This window comes from Macrobrachium rosenbergii, chromosome 15 (genome assembly GCF_040412425.1).
Source record: "Macrobrachium rosenbergii isolate ZJJX-2024 chromosome 15, ASM4041242v1, whole genome shotgun sequence".
Classification (NCBI taxonomy): Eukaryota; Metazoa; Arthropoda; class Malacostraca; order Decapoda; family Palaemonidae; genus Macrobrachium; species Macrobrachium rosenbergii.
The window spans coordinates 53,507,722-53,528,454 of record NC_089755.1 but is presented as its reverse complement, the minus strand read 5'-3'; the positions used below and the strand labels follow the sequence as shown (position 1 = coordinate 53,528,454).

Below are 20,733 nucleotides of genomic sequence, written 5' to 3'. Positions count from 1 at the left end.
CTCTCTCTCTCTCTCTCTCTCTCTCTCTGTATTTAAACAAAAATATTCAAATATTCCACTGTGTATTTACATTTGCTCTTGAGTATGTGGTATGCATTCAAGACATCTTATGACAGCCGTCTCCTTTCTCTCTCTCTCTCTCTCTCTCTCTCTCTCTCTCTCTCTCTCTCTCTCTCTCTCTCTCTCTCTCTCTCTCTCTGTCCTTTTCCATCTGGGAGTCATCAGTCTTTCCTTTCAAAAAGTGAGGGCTGAGATATATTGAGGGATCCCTCTTCCCTCAAATCTGGCCCCCTTCCCCCTCCGGCGAACTTTCCCCCATTTTCAGCTTTGTCTATTTCGCATCAATTATTCATGGCTCTCTCTCTCTCTCTCTCTCTCTCTCTCTCTCTCTCTCTCTCTCTCTCTCTCTCTCTCTCTCCTATCATTCAGGACGTGAAAATTAAAAGGGTTATCAGGATGTCTTAAGATACTCCTGGTATTGGAGATTCTCTCTTACATTCCACTTCCCCTCTCTCTCTCTCTCTCTCTCTCTCTCTCTCTCTCTCTCTCTCTCTCTCTCTCTCTTCTTCTTCTTCTTCTTCTTCTTCTTCCCGTCTGTCCCGCTTCTCTCCTCCTCCTCCTCAACTTAAAGATCCATTTGTTAACTTAGCTTAACCATGTTGAGCGTCGAGGGGGCAAAACGGAGAATCACTATTTCCACCATGAAGTCCTCTTGTTACAAAGGTGTTAATCGCTCCACAGGGAATTATAGCACTTATTCCTTTAGATCACAACGGTGAGAATCACTGAAGAGCTGAGGACACGGGCAACTCGATATTTTTCTTGGTATTTCCGCTCTTTTGCCTTCTATTTCTTTTTCGGTCTCCCTAGCGAGACGGGGCATTAATAGCACCGAAAGCTCTGTGTAAGAGATTTGCCAATTGCCAACTCTAAGTGCAACCTAGGGGAGTAGATTATGTATGTATGGATGGATGTATATATATATATATAAAATATATACATACACACACACATATATATATATATATACATACATAGAGAAAGAGGGGAAACACTTATTCAAGATAATTACAACTGAAATATTGTGACAAGAAAAACGAAATCAGGAGGTAATCATTGACACTTCATTGACTGATAAAAGCACATTCAGCAGAAACTTGAATTTCCCCATCCATCATCTCGCGAATACCAGCGCCCATACAGTCCGGCGACGAGCAAATCAGAAACAGGACCCTCGGTGGATACAGTGAGTTTTGGGTAACTAGAGACGCTGTACAGACTATTTTCAGCGAGGCTGAAGTTCCTGTAGACCAAAGTAGGGTACACACAGATTGTGTCGAAGGAACAACTCAGCTCGAATGCTCCGAAGGTGTCGCTTTCCGGAAGCCCTTCCTCGACGTGCGTGCAGGTTCTGACGTCATTCGTCTGGCACCAGAGAACGGCGCAGATCTGCGAGTAGATGTGGAAGGAGGGCAGATCTCCCAGAACCGGCCCGCTGTAGGCTACGAGGCTGTAGTTGAGCTTCCCCGTCGGGTAGTAGGAGAGTTCACAGCAGAGGCCGTCGGCGTGACAGGCCTCGGCCTGTTGGAGGGCGTCTCCATCGTGCACGAGGGGCACGTTGGCATACTTCGAAACGTCGTCAAAGTAGATGGCGTGGTGTCTGTTCTGGCTTCTGCCGCCGTGTTCCTCTGCATCAAACGGCTTCTGAATTCTGCTGCCGTGTTCCTCTGCATCAAACGGCTTCTGCCTTCTGCTGCCGTGTTCCTCTGCATCAAACGGCTTGTGACTTCTGTTGCTTCTTCCGTGCTCCCTTCTGGAACCTCCCAAGAAGTGCTCCTCTTCAGACGCAAAAGTGTCCACCTCCGAAATCAGGAGCCTCGATCCAGAATCCACATCGGCAACGTAGGTGACTTCCCGGTCGGTCAACCCCCGGTAAATCCCAGAGCCCAGCTTCGAATTTTCCGGGCTGTGGTACCCTGACACTAGAAGGTTCACCCCCATATCTCGGCTCCACGCATTCTGAACTGACGTTGCTGCAAGAAAATAGCTCATTTATATATACATTTATTTATATATATACAGTCGACCCCCGGTATTCATGGGGGACGTGTACCACAACGCCCCACGAATAGCTAAAAATGCTTTGAACAGCTTATTTTGATAGTTCAAACACAAAAAAACCATCTAAAATGCTTATACCCGAGTACTTAAATAGCTTTATCACAAAAATTGCATTTAGTCATGAAAATGATACGAAAATACAGTAATCAGTGAATATTTCTCAGTGAAAAATACCGCGAATAGGTGAATTTTCCGCGAATACTGTCTATACATGTTCCATAAGGAAATGCACGAATCGGTGAGTCCACGAACCCGGAGCCGCAAATATTCGGGGATCGACTGTACACACACACACACACACACACACACACACACACACACACACACACATATATATGTGTACATTTATATATACATATACAACAATGTTTTTTCATTACCTAGGTAGAAAGGAAGAATATCAATCCAAGCCGTACTCATGGCCACGTCATGTACACTGTACTTTAGAACATTGAACCACCCAGGATGCAGGAAGGCAATGTCGAAGCAAATCTGCAACAGTAAGAAGAAAAATGTTTGCTCTCCTCAGTCCACAGAACTTATCAAGAAATCATCTATCTTGAGGAATGCACCTCATTTTCAATTCACCTAAAATGGGGAGGAAATGAATGTTTATTAAAATTCGCAATTATCACGAATGACCTTTTTCTACAGGCTGTTAAAAATGTGGAATTATTTTACTTATTTAAATCAGGCAACACAGACATTGAACATAAACTCTGTGTAACTGATGTTACAGTATCTATACAACTGACCTTTCAAGCACCTATACAGCTGATACGGTATCTATACAACTGACCTTTCAAGCATCTATACAACTGATACAGTATCTATACGACTGACCTTTCAAGCATTTATACAACTGATACAGTATCTATACGACTGACCTTTCAAGCATTTATACAACTGATAGAGTATCTATACAACTGACCTTTCAAGCATCTATACAACTGATACAGTATCTATACAACTGACCTTTCAAGCACCTATACAGCTGATAGAGTATCTATACAACTGACCTTTCAAGCATCTATACAACTGATACAGTATCTATACGACTGACCTTTCAAGCATCTATACAACTGATACAGTATCTATACAACTGACCTTTCAAGCATCTATACAACTGATACAGTATCTATACGACTGACCTTTCAAGCATTTATACAACCGACAGATTATCTATACAACTGACCTTTCAAGCATCTATACAACTGATACAGTATCTATACGACTGACCTTTCAAGCATTTATACAACCGACAGATTATCTATACAACTGACCTTTCAAGCATCTATACAACTGATACAGTATCTATACGACTGACCTTTCAAGCATTTATACAACCGACAGATTATCTATACAACTGACCTTTCAAGCATCTATACAGCTGATAGAGTATCTATACAACTGACCTTTCAAGCATCTATACAGCTGATAGAGTATCTATACAACTGGCCTTTCAAGCATCTATACAACTGATACATTATCTATACAACTGACCTTTCAAGCATCTATACAACTGATACAGTATCTATACGACTGACCTTTCAAGCATTTATACAACCGACAGATTATCTATACAACTGACCTTTCAAGCATCTATACAACTGATAGAGTATCTATACAACTGACCTTTCAAGCATCTATACAACTGATACATTATCTATACAACTGACCTTTCAAGCATCTATACAACTGATACATTATCTATACAACTGACCTTTCAAGCATCTATACAACTGATACATTATCTATACAACTGACCTTTCAAGCATCTATACAACTGACCTTTCAAGCATCTATACAACTGATAGAGTATCTATACAACTGACCTTTCAAGCATCTATACAACTGATACAGTATCTATACAACTGACCTTTCAAGCATCTATACAACTGATACATTATCTATACAACTGACCTTTCAAGCATCTATACAACTGATACAGTATCTATACGACTGACCTTTCAAGCATCTATACAACTGATAGAGTATCTATACAACTGACCTTTCAAGCATCTATACAACTGATACATTATCTATACAACTGACCTTTCAAGCATCTATACAACTGATACAGTATCTATACGACTGACCTTTCAAGCATTTATACAACCGACAGATTATCTATACAACTGACCTTTCAAGCATTTATACAACCGACAGATTATCTATACAACTGACCTTTCAAGCATCTATACAACTGATACAGTATCTATACGACTGACCTTTCAAGCATTTATACAACCGACAGATTATCTATACAACTGACCTTTCAAGCATCTATACAACTGATACAGTATCTATACGACTGACCTTTCAAGCATTTATACAACCGACAGATTATCTATACAACTGACCTTTCAAGCATCTATACAGCTGATAGAGTATCTATACAACTGACCTTTCAAGCATCTATACAGCTGATAGAGTATCTATACAACTGACCTTTCAAGCATCTATACAACTGATACATTATCTATACAACTGACCTTTCAAGCATCTATACAACTGATACAGTATCTATACAACTGACCTTTCAAGCATTTATACAACCGACAGATTATCTATACAACTGACCTTTCAAGCATCTATACAACTGATAGAGTATCTATACAACTGACCTTTCAAGCATCTATACAGCTGATAGAGTATCTATACAACTGGCCTTTCAAGCATCTATACAACTGATACATTATCTATACAACTGACCTTTCAAGCACCTATACAACTGATACAGTATCTATACAACTGACCTTTCAAGCATCTATACAACTGATACAGTATCTATACCACTGACCTTTCAAGCATTTATACAACCGACAGATTATCTATACAACTGACCTTTCAAGCATCTATACAACTGATACAGTATCTATACGACTGACCTTTCAAGCATTTATACAACTGATACAGTATCTATACGACTGACCTTTCAAGCATCTATACAACTGATACAGTATCTATACGACTGACCTTTCAAGCATCTATACAACTGATACAGTATCTATACGACTGACCTTTCAAGCATTTATACAACCGACAGATTATCTATACAACTGACCTTTCAAGCATCTATACAACTAATACAGTATCTATACGACTGACCTTTCAAGCATCTATACAACTGATACAGTATCTATATGACTGACCTTTCAAGCATCTATACAACTGATACAGTATCTATACAACTGACCTTTCAAGATCTACACTGTATCTATACAACTGACCTTTCAAGCATCTATACAACTGATACAGTATCTATACAACTGACCTTTCAAGCATCTATACAACTGATACAGTATCTATACAACTGACCTTTCAAGCATCTATACAACTGATACAGTATCTATACGACTGACCTTTCAAGCATCTATACAATTGATACAGTATCTATACAACTGACCTTTCAAGCATCTATACAACCGACAGATTATCTATACAACTGACCTTTCAAGCATCTATACAACTGATACAGTATCTATACGACTGACCTTTCAAGCATTTATACAACCGACAGATTATCTATACAACTGACCTTTCAAGCATCTATACAACTGATACAGTATCTATACAACTGACCTTTCAAGCATCTATACAACTGATACAGTATCTATACAACTGACCTTTCAAGTATCTATACAACTGATACAGTATCTATACAACTGACCTTTCAAGCATCTATACAACTGATACAGTATCTATACAACTGACCTTTCAAGCATCTATACAACTGATACAGTATCTATACGACTGACCCTTCAAGCATCTATACAACTGATACAGTATCTATACGACTGACCTTTCAAGCATTTATACAACTGATACAGTATCTATACGACTGACCTTTCAAGCATTTATACAACTGATACAGTATCTATACAACTGACCTTTCAAACATCTATACAACTGAACAGTATCTATACAACTGACCTTTCAAGCACCTATACAGCTGATAGAGTATCTATACAACTGACCTTTCAAGCATCTATACAACTGATACAGTATCTATACGACTGACCTTTCAAGCATTTATACAAATGATAAAATATCTATACAACTGACCTTTCAAGCATCTATACAACTGATACAGTATCTATACAGCTGACCTTTTAAGCATTTATACAACTGATATAGTATCTATACAACTGACCTCTTAAGCATCTATACAACTAAATAGTATCTATACAACTGACGTTTTAAGCACCTACACAACTGATATTACAGTATCTATAAAACTGATGTTTTCAGTATCTATAAACTGACGTTTCAAATATCTATACAACTGACGTTTCAAGTCTCTATACAACTGACGTTTCAAATATCTATACAACTGACGTTTCAAGTATCTATAAACTGACGTTTCAAATATCTACACAACTGACGTTTCAAGTATGCATAATTAAAAACTCCGCCAAATCAAATGTATGAACATTATTATTATTATTATTATTATTATTATTATTATTATTTGTGAAAAAAACCACGATTCTGTTAGTGGAAATATATACTAAAAACATAAATTTTAGATATGTTTTTAATATGTATTTACAATATCATTGCGGATTTCTTCATTTCAGTGACTTGTGTGATTATGAGATTATTATTATTATTATTATTATTATTATTATTATTATTATAAATGCACAAACCTATGAAAGCTTTACAGATTTTTATACAGATTCATAATTTTACTCAAGAGCTCACACAGAAAAAATACAGGTCGGTTATTTTATTTTATTTTTTTATTTATTTATTTATTTATTTTTGCAGTCCGACCCTTGACGTGGGTAGGATCTATAAAGAAGACCTGTAATAACAGAAGTAATTTGGGATCAAAACATTTGCTCAAAAAAAAAAAATGTTGTCTGCGTTATAAACAGGCTAATATATACCTTTGCCATTTCGTTAGTAAAAGTGTAGATCACTCCCCTGAAAGGTTAATTAACAGGTTTTGCAATACAGGTGAAACCTTGTGTTTCTCTCTCTCTCTCTCTCTCTCTCTCTCTCTCTCTCTCTCTCTCTCTCTCTCTCTCTCTCTCTCTCTCTCTCTCAGTTTGAGGGCGTTACAATATACTCACACTCATCACACTGCTTGTATCATACAGGTTTTGCAATACATGTGGAGCCTTGTGTTTGTTTCTCTCTCTCTCTCTCTCTCTCTCTCTCTCTCTCTCTCTCTCTCTCTCTCAATCCCAAGAACAGCCTCTTTTCCCACCTGTAGCGTAAACGTGACGTTGAAATCGGTCGTGAAAAGGGCGCTTTCATCAGGTTCCAACCCAGGGTAAAACGATGGCTCCACGAACAGATTTTTCTTTCTGTATCTGCAAAGGAAGAAGGAATATAGAATTTAGGCCAAATGTCAAGCGCTGGGACCCACGAGGTCATTCAGACCTGAAACGGAAAGCGTTGCGACGACCTCTGATGAGGTCTTTCGGCGCGGAACGGGAAACTGACAGTAATTCGAACTTCCAAAAAATATTGTGGCGTTCATATGAAAGAAGTAACGTAAAGTAATAGGAAGTACCTTGCAATCACACCACAATGCCTTGCAATTACACCACTATACCTTGCAATCACACCACTGTACCTTGCAATCACACCACAATACCTTGCAATGACACCACTATACCTTGCAATTACACCACTATACCTTGCAATCACACCACTGTACCTTGCAATCACACCACTGTACCTTGCAATCACACCACAATACCTTGCAATAACACCACTACCTTGCAATCACACCACTGTACCTTGCAATTACACCACAATACCTTGCAATGACACCACTATACCTTGCAATGACACCACTATACCTTGCAATGACACCACTATACCTTGCACTCACACCACTGTACCTTGCAACGACACCACTATACCTTGCAATGACACCACTGTACCTTGTAATGACACCACTATACCTTGCAGTCACAACACTGTACCTTGCAATCACACCACAATACCTTGCAATGACACCACAATACCTTGCAATGACACCACAACACCTTGTAATCACAACACTGTACCTTGCAATGACACCACTATACCTTGCAATCACACCACTATACCTTGCAATCATACCACTATACCTTGCAATCACACCACTACACCTTGCAATGACACCACTATACCTTGCAATCACACCACTGTACCTTGCAATGACACCACTACACCTTGGACTCACACCACTGTACCTTGCAATGAAACCACTATAGCTTGCAATGACACCACTATACCTTGCAATTACACCACTATACCTTTCAATCACACCACTATACCTTGCAATTACACCACTATACGATGTACAGTAACCACACCATAGTACCTTGCACTCACACCACTATACCTAGTAATCACACCACTATACCTTGCAATCACACCACAGTACCTTACAATCACACCACTATACCTTGCAATCACACCACTTTACCTAGCAATCACACCACTATACCTTGCAATCACACCACAGTACCTCACAATCACACCACTATACCTTGCAATCACAACTCCATTTCTGTCGAAAACAACCTGGGTGTTGTAGTGGATATAGCCCGATTTGGGGCAGTCCCTCGAAGTGTCCATGGCATTGTTGTAGGGGTTTCGGACGTCTGGGGAGCAAGGGCTGGCCTCTGCAACACCCACCACGATGTACATCTTGTTCTCGACGGCAGAGCAACTCAAGTTTCGAACGGCCTGGAAGAACAACAAGCAAATAGGCTTCTTCTCAAGATTCAAACGGCATGCAAAAACGACACGCGAATTGATGTACCTATATGCAACACGTGAATTGATTCCTTAAGTCTTGAATGGCCTGGAAGAACAACGCACAAATTGGTTTCTTAAGCCTTGAACGGCCTGCAAAAACAACACACAAAATGGTTTCTTGAGTCTTGAACGGCCTGCAAAAACAACACACAAAATGGTTTCTTGAGTCTTGAACGGCCTGGAAAAACAAGATACTAATTGATTTCTTAAGTCTGGAACGGCCTGCAAAAACAAGATACTAATTGATTTCTTAAGTCTGGAACGGCCTGCAAAAACAAGATACTAATTGATTTCTTAAGTCTGGAACGGCCTGCAAAAACAAGATACTAATTGATTTCTTAAGTCTGGAACGGCCTGCAAAAACAAGATACTAATTGATTTCTTAAGTCTGGAACGGCCTGCAAAAACAAGATACTAATTGATTTCTTAAGTCTGGAACGGCCTGCAAAAACAAGATACTAATTGATTTCTTAAGTCTGGAACGGCCTGCAAAACAAAACAAGATACTAAGTCTGAAAAACAAGATACTAATTGATTTCTTAAGTCTGGAACGGCCTGCAAAAACAAGATACTAATTGATTTCTTAAGTCTGGAACGGCCTGCAAAAACAAGATACTAATTGATTTCTTAAGTCTGGAACGGCCTGCAAAAACAACACACAAATTGATTTCTTAAACCTTGAACGGCCTGCAAAAACAACACACAAATTGATCTCTGCTAACTGCCTACCCTTCTTAAAAAAAAAAAAATTAAGGTTGAACTTTTGATCTGCTGTAACAAGAATGTTGAGAGTGCCTGATTTTTCCCTATTTCAGTAATATTTTAATAAATAAACGAAGCCATTGCTTACTGCGGAGTTGACGAAACAGCCGAATTTCTCAAGAAGGACAGATTATTATCATAACAAACGAAACTTATTAGGATGTAAGATACAACACAATTTACAATTGATGACATATGGAGAGATCCAATTCTAAAAAAGCATGAGAGATTTCTCTTATTGAATGAGAACCTCAGGAAGAAAATCGGCATTGCAAGCATCAAATATCCCAAAGCAGGAAAAGATAAAGCTAGTGTGAATACTAACAACGACATTTGCTGGGTCCACTGGCGTAGTGCAGGGCACGACGCCGAGACCTGGATCAGGGACGTATTGCATCAAGGAGAACATTTCCTCCGGTTGCAGAAAGTGCATATCCAATCCGGTCAGGCCATACTCCGGTGCTACGAGGATGTCCGCGCCCTTGAGAATGCAACAAAAGAAAATGAATAAAAAAAATCTAAAAGAAATAAGCACCACAACACATAAAGCAATTAATTATTACTGTCCATTCAGACCTTTTTATCTTTTTTAAGTACTCATTTCTCTTTATCAGAGTCACAATGATTCATCTTCTGTGGTCTTCACATGACAACGAAATACAATTTTTTTTTTCTCTTATCGATATGGACATTAAAGAAAAGCGGTTCTGTCGATGCTGGCTGACAAACTGAGATGATGATAAGTTTTATAAAGCAAACATCTGTTGTATTTACATCTTCAGCAAGATGTGTACTGTCACTGACCTTCCCACGGAGATAATGAAACCAAGCTTCAGAATACAAAAAACTCTATGATCAAGTTTCAGAGAACAATAAACTCTACAATCAAGTATCAGAATACAGCACTGTAAACTTAATAATCAAGCTTCAGAATACATCAAACTATATAATCAAGTGAACTTGAGGTACAAAAAAAAAAAAAAAGGAATGGAAAGGGCTGCAGCTACGGGCCGAAGGGACGCCGCTAAGAACCTTGAGTAACTCCGGCTTGAGGCGCACCGACGGCCCTACTTCCCCCCCGCCCCCCAACCCCCAACGGTGATCGTACATGAGATGACGGACGAATTCTAAATCCCCTGGCACCTTTTTGTCATCAATCAAAGCCTTGACAGCTCTGACGAGAGACAAGACAATCAACAGACCTTCGTCTTGGCCTCAGCTGCGTATTCGGCGATTATCCTGGAGTTCTCCCGGACTATCTCTTCGCCTCCGTCTTTCCAGTCAACGTACGGTTCGTATTCCAGTACGGCTCCCACGTACGTCACTTTGATGCCCCTATCTTTAGCGGCCAAGACGTCGTCTGGGGGGAAATGGAGGGCAAAACGAGGTCTTTAAGTTTCCTCTCATCTTAGTTTGCTCATCGAGGCGGAGGACGCCATTCTGGTACAAGGCCAACTTGATATATAAACGTAATTTTAGTTTCCCGTTTGTAAATGGGCATGATGAAGTCAGATAACATTATACATCGACTGAAATGTTTTGGGGCGGGAGAGTTATTCAGTAACATTATAGATCGATTGAAATGATTTGTAGATTCTGTATTTACGTTACATATTACACTAACATTCACTGAAGACACAGGGATCAACATTTCATGTAAGGCGAAGAAGAAGAAGAAGAAGAAGAAGGCAATGGATTCGCAGCAGTTATGCAACTTGAAACTGCAATTTCAACAGCCTCAGTGACCACTTACCTGATAGTCTCTCCGGAGTGGCTGCCTGACAACAGACAGCCGCTGCTATCGTTAGCGCCAAGGCAAAGATGGAACTCAGTTTTGGCTCCATAACTGCCAAGAAAGGAGTGGTTAGGGAATTCAACTTTGCCCCCTGCTTGCCCGAACATCTGTATATATACATATACGTATATATATATATATACACACACTCGTTCAAGCTACAAAAACATTCTGGAAAATATACCGCTATAAACCAGTTCTATTTGAACAAGAAAAGACCAATCATAGAAATCTCAGGAAGCAGAACAGTACCTGTGTCTTCATCGGCACCTGGGTGTAGAATAACCGTCACTCGACGCATCTCTTTAAGTAACCTGGATGATTCGCAATAAAATATTCTCACGCTTATCGCAGCGTATATGTGCCCCGAGAGAAGTAGAACAGATGGTGTTATTCACCTCAGGGACAGACTGATTATCTTTCAATGCCTTGCCAGCAAAATGATTTTATAATTTATAGGAATGCAATGGAATGTACTATTTAGGCCGAAGGTCAAGCAAGTGCTGGGACCTTTGTTGAGGTCATTCAGCGCTGAAAGGGAAACGGGGTTCAAAGAAGGTTTTATTAAAGGTGTAAAAGGAGAACCTTAGCGGCTGCACTAATAAACAATTGTCAGGAGAGAAAGAGACTAAAAACGGGTATACAGTAAAAGGAATGAAAGGGGTTGCAGGTAGGGGCCGAGGGGTGATGCCTGCAGTGCGCCGCACTAACAACCAACAACCCCCCGCCTACGGGGCGTATCACTGAAGTACGGAAAACAACTGAAGTATGGAATATAAGTTTTGCTGTTCTCAGCGACTTCTGACCTTTCAAGCATAAGCTAATGTCAGCGCTTACGTGAACGACTTTTTTTTTTTTTCTTATCGCGCCGAATTCGCTGAGACAGGCTGAGGTGAGTCCTTCCTGCTCCGACTCCTCGTCAGCGTGAGTCGCGATTCCCCGTGAGTCGACGTGAGTCATGAGTAGCGAGTCAGTGTGAATCATGAGTCGACTTGAGTCGCAAGTCAGCACAAAGCCAAGAGTCAGCATGAGTTGTGAGTCAGCGTTTGGGCGCGTTCGTTTCGATCGATTTCGTTCCCCCTCAACCGAATTCGCCGATCGATTGCTGGTACTCGCTCGTGCATTAACTGAGTGTTTTGCAATTGAAATTGATGGTTGATGGAATCGTCTATTTCCGTATTCCATCTAGATGCCGTTTGCTTCTTTTTTCTCTCATTTCCCTTGTACTTCACACGTTTTTGTATGGTATCTACTTTGTATTTAGATATTTTATTCTTTCTCTTCTTCTTTCACTTTTCCTGTTATTCTTCTATCTTTGAATTTTCAAGAATATGTGAACAAACAAGAAGATATTTTACACACGCGCGCACACACACACACACACACACACACACACACACACACACATATATATATATATATATATATATATATATATATATATATATATATATATATATATATATATATATATATATATATATATATATAAATGTATATATATATATATATATATATATATATATATATATATATATATATATATATATATATATATATGTGTGTGTGTGTATATCAAAATTTTTATACACGGCACCAAAATACGATCTCAATCTCCGCATCAGTTTTTTTGTTGATGATAATATTGTTATTCGTTTTGTCTCTCGGCGTGACAGCTAAATTTAGAATACATTTTTATCTGTTTATTAATCCATTGATTTATTTTTTTCTTTTTTAATAAGTGGGATCTCTTCCTTTCGCATTTCCCTTCACCCCTTCTTACTTATTCTTAATAAACACCTTAATATTCTTTGGAAGATTGAATTTCAGGTCAATGGTCTGTGTCGGGTAGTTCCATATGAATAGGGCTCATCCTCTGAATAATAATAATAATAATAATAATAATAATAATAATAATAATAATAATAATAATAATAATAATAATAATAATAACACAGTTAAATGCACAAATATGATGTCAAGATGTTAAAGAAATAAGTCTATCGACCACTGAAATCATCTATTTTTTCTCCGTTTAGTCTTCATCTCAGTACTACAGCTCATTTTCTGAATAATTTTAACATCTGAGCTCCGAATTTTGATTCGAAAATGACTGACCGTTTTGATATATACTGTATATATATATATATATATATATATATATATATATATATATATATATATATATATATATATATATATATATACATATATATATACTGTATATATATAAATTGGCGTTGCAATTTTTCAAGGTAAAGAGCTACTTTATGAAGCGAAGTCTGATGGTGTGAATGATGCATACTGTGAATTCCCTTTCACTGTCGTGTTGAAAGCCACTGTGCAATGTTGAAAACATTGACGTTTAGAGATAAACTACCAATGGCCTTCAAGATGATGTCCCATTGGAAAACAAATAAAAAAAAAAAAGCATCTTTCAGGTAGTAAAGAAAACCTCGCAGTTGCACTATGAAACAACTGTCAGGAGAAGATAGAGAAGAAGAAGGAAGAAAGGTATGGTGAAGGAATATATGTGTGTGTGTGTGTGTGTGTGTAAACATAAACAAAGATACACTCACCAATGCATCTCAACAAAAAGAGTAGAATTTTCTGAAGATTACGGCACTGTTGACACCAAATGTACACCTCCGCAATATGCACATATAACAAAGGAAAATAGTATCTCCATCAACAAGGCGAGATAACGTAATCATGGTGACGCTACGTAATTCGTTATAATACTACTTATCGTAACAGAACAATTTTACGAAGTCGATTGTCACATCTGTGAACTGCGCAAGCAAACTGCGCAGATGAATTTAATGATCCCTTGAAATCAGTTATACAATTCTTCTTATTATTATTTTAGGTCTAACTCGAACTGCGCAGATGAATATCTCGTCCCTTGAAATCAGTTATATAATTCTTCTTCTTCTTCTTCTTCTTCTTCTTCTTCTTCTTCTTCTTATTATTATTATTATTATTATTATTATTATTATTATTATTATTATATATTAGGTCTAACCCGAACTGCGCAGAACATTTTAATGTCCATTGAAATCAGTTACATAATTCTTCTTCTTCTTTTAAGTCCAACTCTTCTTGTTTTCAAGCTGTTCTTGCCGACACTGACACGACCAGTTTTTGTTATGAATGAGTCGAATTCAGGTCGATCACGAAAAAACGGCTGGCGGTAATATTTTCTTCTCCTGTTCTTCAAATTTTCGATTCTTTCGTGGCTTCGTTGGATATGTCCCAAGGAGGGTCGTAATTACATGTTACTGATTCATTTGCGGTGAGGGTTTACATGGGAACATGCCACCAGCATTTCTTAGCAAGTAAATCTTGAAGCTATCAGTTCATATATATATATATATATATATATATATATATATATATATATATATATATATATATATATATATATATATATATATATATATATACATTTTGTTTTAGTGTGTGTACGTGTATGTGTGTTTGAGAGAGAGAGAGAGAGAGAGAGAGAGAGAGAGAGAGGTGAAAAAACCCATCATATACTAGAATACTCCTTCGCTAGGTTCCAAAGATATATGTTTAGCGTGAAGGAATGGCATGATTAGACTTCGAAATAGTATGATTCATCCACACAAACACACACTCATACGCACACATACATACATGTATCACTGTGTTTCAAATGCATCCATTATTCAATGCGTGAATAATAGCGCATCACAGAGAAAGCATCAAACTCAATGGAGGACAGTCTGTTATGTTCCTCAGAAGGATGATTTTGTTGTCCTCAACGAGCTCTACCCACGCGCAATGAGAAGCATTTATGTAAAAAAACATAATCTCGTTTGGGTACCACCTTCAGCTTATCTCATTTACATCACAAAAAAAAAAAAAAACCTTTTTACATGGCCGTAGCCTCTTAATCAGTTTTTTGTTTCTTTATCAGAGTGTACTGAATGGTCGCAGTCTTTTACCAATTACGGAAATGAAAATATGGTGAAACTTTTAATTTTACGCTTATGTTGGCGTCAGCAACCAGATTTTCTGAACAGCGGCACCAACGTGTAAATGTGCCTCACTGTCGAATTTCTCAGTTCCAGGGTCCTTTATTCCCCACACCGTTGGACTGTGGAATAGTCTCCCTACTGAGGATGTCACACAATCGGAACTTCCTCAGAAGTTCAAGCAAAGTTGAAATGCATCACTACATTAATATAATTCTCCTTGCATTCTAAATAATTTAGTTATATTTTTATCTATTTACTTATTAATCTGTTCATTTATTCTTTTTTTTTCTTGTAACTGACTTCTTCTTTCTGTATTTCGTATTACCTTCTGTTACTTCTTTCTAATGGACGTCATATTCTTTGGAAGCTTGAATTTCAAGCCAGTGGCCCCTGTGGCTTCCATATGAATAGGGTTCATCTCCTGAATAATAATAATAATAATAATAATAATAATAATAATAATAATAATAATAATAATAATAATGTAAGATAAAAAAGCAAGTGGAATCACTAAAATCAGCTTCTTTCTACACGAACATAAAGTTTGCCTCTGTACTGACAACCCAAAAATTCTACAGATTTCCGAAAGGATCCCCTTGAGGGGAAGACGAAGACCCTCAGGTCTCCTTGTGACCTACATCACTGCCATCAAACCCCTATAGCCTGCAGAAAGTTTCTAAGCACTGTGATGTGCAAGAAACCTCAAAGCACCAACGGCATCTGGCATTTATACGTGGTCACCCCTCCATGTATTGATCAGACTCAGTGCTGATTGACTTCGAAATTCTCTGATCAAGAGGCAAGATGTTTAGCAAGTATACGGGCTGTCAAGATTGAAACCAGTCAGTCACTTGCTTAGAACAGAATAGAATATAGACTTTAGGCCAAAGGCCAAGCGCTATGACCTATGAGGTCATTCAACAGAAGGATACTGAGAGTAAGAAGGCTTGAAAGGTGTAACAGGAAGATAACCTCGCAGCTTCACTATGAATCAATTGTTAGGAGAGGGTGGAAAGTAAGATGGAAGAAAGAGAATATGAACGGAGGAACAGTAAAAGGAGTGAAGAGGTTACAGCTCGGGGCCGATGGGAAACTGCAAATAACCTGAAGTAATGCCTACAGTGCACCGCATGAGGTGAACTGACGGTACTATTCCCCCTACGGCATCGTTTCCTTAGAGGATTTCTTGAGAGGTTGCCCAAGGACCGTAGAAAGAATTGGGATCTCGAGCAAGAGCCCGTGCTGGCATAAGGGCATCTTAATCTAACAGAACAAGAAAATTCGTCTATATTGTCTGCACATTCGATTCAACAAAGAATTATCAAGCTATCTTTGATCCACATTAGCAAATACTTAGACCTGACAGTGTTTCCTGGTGAGCCAGTAGGCTAAAATGAAATGCAGATAAATAGTAAATAAACAGATGAATGAAAATACACGCCTCCCTCCCCCTCCCATTTCACTATATAACTATGTATGGTATATGTGAGTTAAATGTTGTTCGTTCCTTTTCAATAATTTTCAGTCGTTTTTTTTTTTAATTTAAATTTGCCCTTTTCAATATATTGCAGTCGTCTTTTCATTTTTATTTTTTTTTTTTTGCTTGTGCGCAATTCCTTGTCTCTGGTGTCTTTGATTTTATGTAATCTTTTGTCAAAGCAAAAGTTCTGTTTTAAATGTAAGTTTCTTTATAATAATAGTTACGCAAACGTTTCTTATTTAAAACTGTATCCTAGTTTTTCACTATGTCTTCATATCTGTTTGAAAATTGTTCAGCATTGCTTGGTGAAACTTTACAGCTCTCATGTAATAAGACTGGACTGATATACCTCTCACATGTCAACGCATTTTGTAAATCCCAAATAAAGAGAATAAGCTGAAAAATAACGACGTTCGGGCAAATATATTTCGGACTTCTCTTTGCCATTCATTGTGTTTAATTCGGCCTACCGATATTAAATAATTACCTGTCTACATAAGCTCTTACGATAAGTTTTCCAAGATAATGAAATCTGCACATGGAAAATATATAAGAGCATTTTGTACCTCTAGACTTGTGACTACACAGCATCATTTGCCAACCGCTCAAACCTCAGTTAAGATAAATTTACTGCATTAATAAGTCGATACGCGCCGAGGTGTGGTAATAGCAGCTGCGTGCAGCAGATTAGCAGATCACAGCAGATGGAAACTATAGTAAAGCCTCCCCTGCCTGCCCCTGTCTCTTGTCTCTGTCTGCTGTGCCGCTGCTGCTCCCTGCTGCTATCTGGCTTCGAAGGATCGGTCACGAGCAGAGACCAATATCTAAAGGGCATTTTGATATCCTTGCTGATCCAACGGCGTGGATTTTACTCGGGGAGAGAGACCTGTTTCTGATATTCTCGGACGGGAAATACAGCACACGCACGAACGCTCCGAAAGAAAAAGAATCGAGGCGTTGAATTACTTTTTTTTCTTTTCCATGAAAGAGGTGTGGCATCCTTGGTGGGAACTCGCTTGTCCAGGCTCTCTCTCTCTCTCCTCTCTCTCTCTCTCTCTCTCTCTCTCTCTCTCTCTCTCTCTACACGCATCTCGCTGGCTGCTATACAAAAAGTTTCGTTCACTCCAAAATGCTTCGCGTCGTTAACGGCCTATGATTCAGCTGGAAAACCTTGTCAGGCTCTCCTGCTAATCTCGCGGGCCTGCATACCAATCGCGTATAGCCCTTTGCTTTTTAAGGTTACGTCCAAACAAAGGCTTTTTCTCTGGCTATCCAGAAATGAGCGTCATTTACGAGACAAACAGGAAACAGTCTCATAATATTTTATCAACTTGGGCGAATAGTAGCAACCAATAAACGATGTTCCAGCCAGTTTCCTTTCTAGCATAACAAAGGAAATGCAAGCTCGGCGAAACAATGCCAAACTTACGATAAAATAAGCGGCGAGCTGTCGCTGTTTGTTAAAATACGAAATTGTGATTTGCTGAAAGAGGTCCACACGCGCCATTGACTTATATTTGTTGGGGGCTATTTTCGCTCTCATCCCCGCACAGGAAACATCCCATATATATAATTAAATGGGACAGTAGTGTCGGACGTAAGTACCAGCTCCCTCGCCGTTCCCACAACTTATCGTTCGGGGTGAACGAAAGATTCGGACGGCAGGGGCCCCCACGCCGCGTTAGTACTGCCTCTCTCAGTTTGCTATCACCTCAGTTGCACTTCGGACTGCGTGACAGAACTGTCCGTAACACAGTCCGCTGGAGTAGTAGTGTTTTAGTGTTCCTGAAGGAATTGACAGTTCTCCTGATGGAATTTCTTTTTATAAACGAAACTGCGAGCGGGTGAGGTGCGTCGGAGCAAGCGGAGTTATCTGCAAAAGGTGCGTTCGTGTTGTTTCCTCCCCCCCCTTAACGTTGAGAGCGTGCAATAATTCGCCAGCATTTTTCTTGAAAGGGTTGCAAGATTACATAATAACCTTTCAACAACGATCTGAGCAGATGGAAACGCTCTGCGTTTTAATGATGGTGCGTAGGAAGCGCTTTCGTTTGCATCCTGGAGTGGTGGGCATTTTTAAGTGTATAAAGGTTACCAAAGGGGTTTGGAAGTCTCGACGATCTCTCTCTCTCTCTCTCTCTCTCTCTCTCTCTCGTTGGTAACACTCGAGACTTTTAACAGTTATTATTGCTGACCAATGTATTTACACCGAAGGTATTTAACTGACTAACGTTGCCGAATTTAAAAGTTTATTCCCTGCCTGCATCTTTTAAGAAAAGATTAGGCGTTGCAAATTTGAAGGTTTTAGTTGCAAAGCCTAAGATACAAGTGAAAAAATGTCCATTTAAAATTCATTACTTGTACCTAGGACTTTGCAGTGACAAGCGTTTCTAAGAAAAAAAATTAAAGAAAAAGAGAATTTAAAAGGGCATTGTGGTTGTTAAAATTACGTACATAACCTATCTGTTGAAAGAGTGATCAGTAGATTCATATATATATATATATATATATATATATATATATATATATATATATATATATATATATATATATGAGCAGTTGTATATTTTGTATAGCAGTTGTATATTTTATATATATAATATATATATATATATATATATATATATATATATATATATATATATATATATATGAGCAGTTGTATATTTTGTATAGCATATATACGAGAACAGAGAGAGAGAGAGAGAGAGAGAGAGAGAGAGAGAGAGAGAGAGATCAGATAGTCATGCTACCTTCACAATCATTAATTACATCATGCATTACATCATCGCCTCAAATCTACCCTTATCAACTTTTTGGAGGTGGTTCAGATAGATGACTTAATCAAACACATAACTGATGATATGGTTTATACATAGTTTTCATTTTATATATTTGATATATTTACTGTATATATTTATAAGCTGTTCATCCATCTTACTAGTTCTATAGAGATTTCATCCTTAAATAAGTTGAAAAATGAATCCTCCCATTTTTTCATGTTCTTCTCCCAAGGATCTAGTGCGATCTCGGTAAGAAATGACCCACTTTCGCTCGCAATTTTCACTGCGAGAAGAATCAGGTTTTAGCTTCCAGTTGCTTATAATTCTTTTTTATGGATTTTATTACCATTTCTTATGATTTGTTTCGTCCGGTTCTGATACAGTTGCTTGGGGATGGCTTACTGTAAGGGATGGTTCGGCCTCGACTGAGCTGCTGGCTACGTGTGAAGGGAAGAAAGTGGGAATATTATTGTGGTGATGCTAGGCCTACCTTCTAAGGTGACGGAAAGCTCATGCTTTTCAAGATGTTTCGAGGAAATAAGCGTCCGTCTTTCTGTCCATATACTACTACTACTACTACTAGTAGTAGTAGTAGTAGTAGTACTTTATCTGCCATTATTTCTGGTGGTGTGAGCAGCAATAGTGGTAATAGAATATGCTATATGGATAGAATAAAACTCATATTCCCGAAAGATATTCAAAGCAAGATTTCTTCTCTCTCTCTCTCTCTCTCTCTCTCTCTCTCTCTCTCTCTCTCTCTCTCTATATATATATATATATATATATATATATATATATATATATATATATATATATATATATATATATATATATATATATATATAATGTGTGTGTAATAAGTACAATAATGTTATGTAAAATATCGAGTATATGGCCATGAGGAAAGTGAAACAATGGAATTCAAGATCTTTCCCATTCACTCTGAGGCATTTTCAAGCAAACTGCAGACATTGGAACACAAGATTTCAAGGAAAACTCAGTTTTTACAAACAAAATCAA

At 38.3% G+C, this 20,733-nt stretch overlaps 1 protein-coding gene across 1 annotated transcript; it reads right to left on the bottom strand.

Annotated features, from left to right (window-relative positions):
• Positions 1-1,105: 1,105 nt before the first annotated feature.
• LOC136846741 (pantetheinase-like) lies at positions 1,106-11,867 on the bottom strand. Its single transcript, XM_067117916.1, has 8 exons — positions 11,702-11,867; positions 11,408-11,500; positions 10,857-11,014; positions 9,980-10,135; positions 8,621-8,820; positions 7,343-7,448; positions 2,502-2,613; positions 1,106-2,033 (listed from the first exon to the last, which is right to left on the bottom strand). The coding sequence occupies exons 1-8, from the start codon at positions 11,748-11,750 to the stop codon at positions 1,147-1,149; spliced, it is 1,761 nt and encodes a 586-aa protein (XP_066974017.1). The 5' UTR covers positions 11,751-11,867; the 3' UTR covers positions 1,106-1,146.
• Between the last annotated feature and the right edge of the window lie 8,866 nt (positions 11,868-20,733).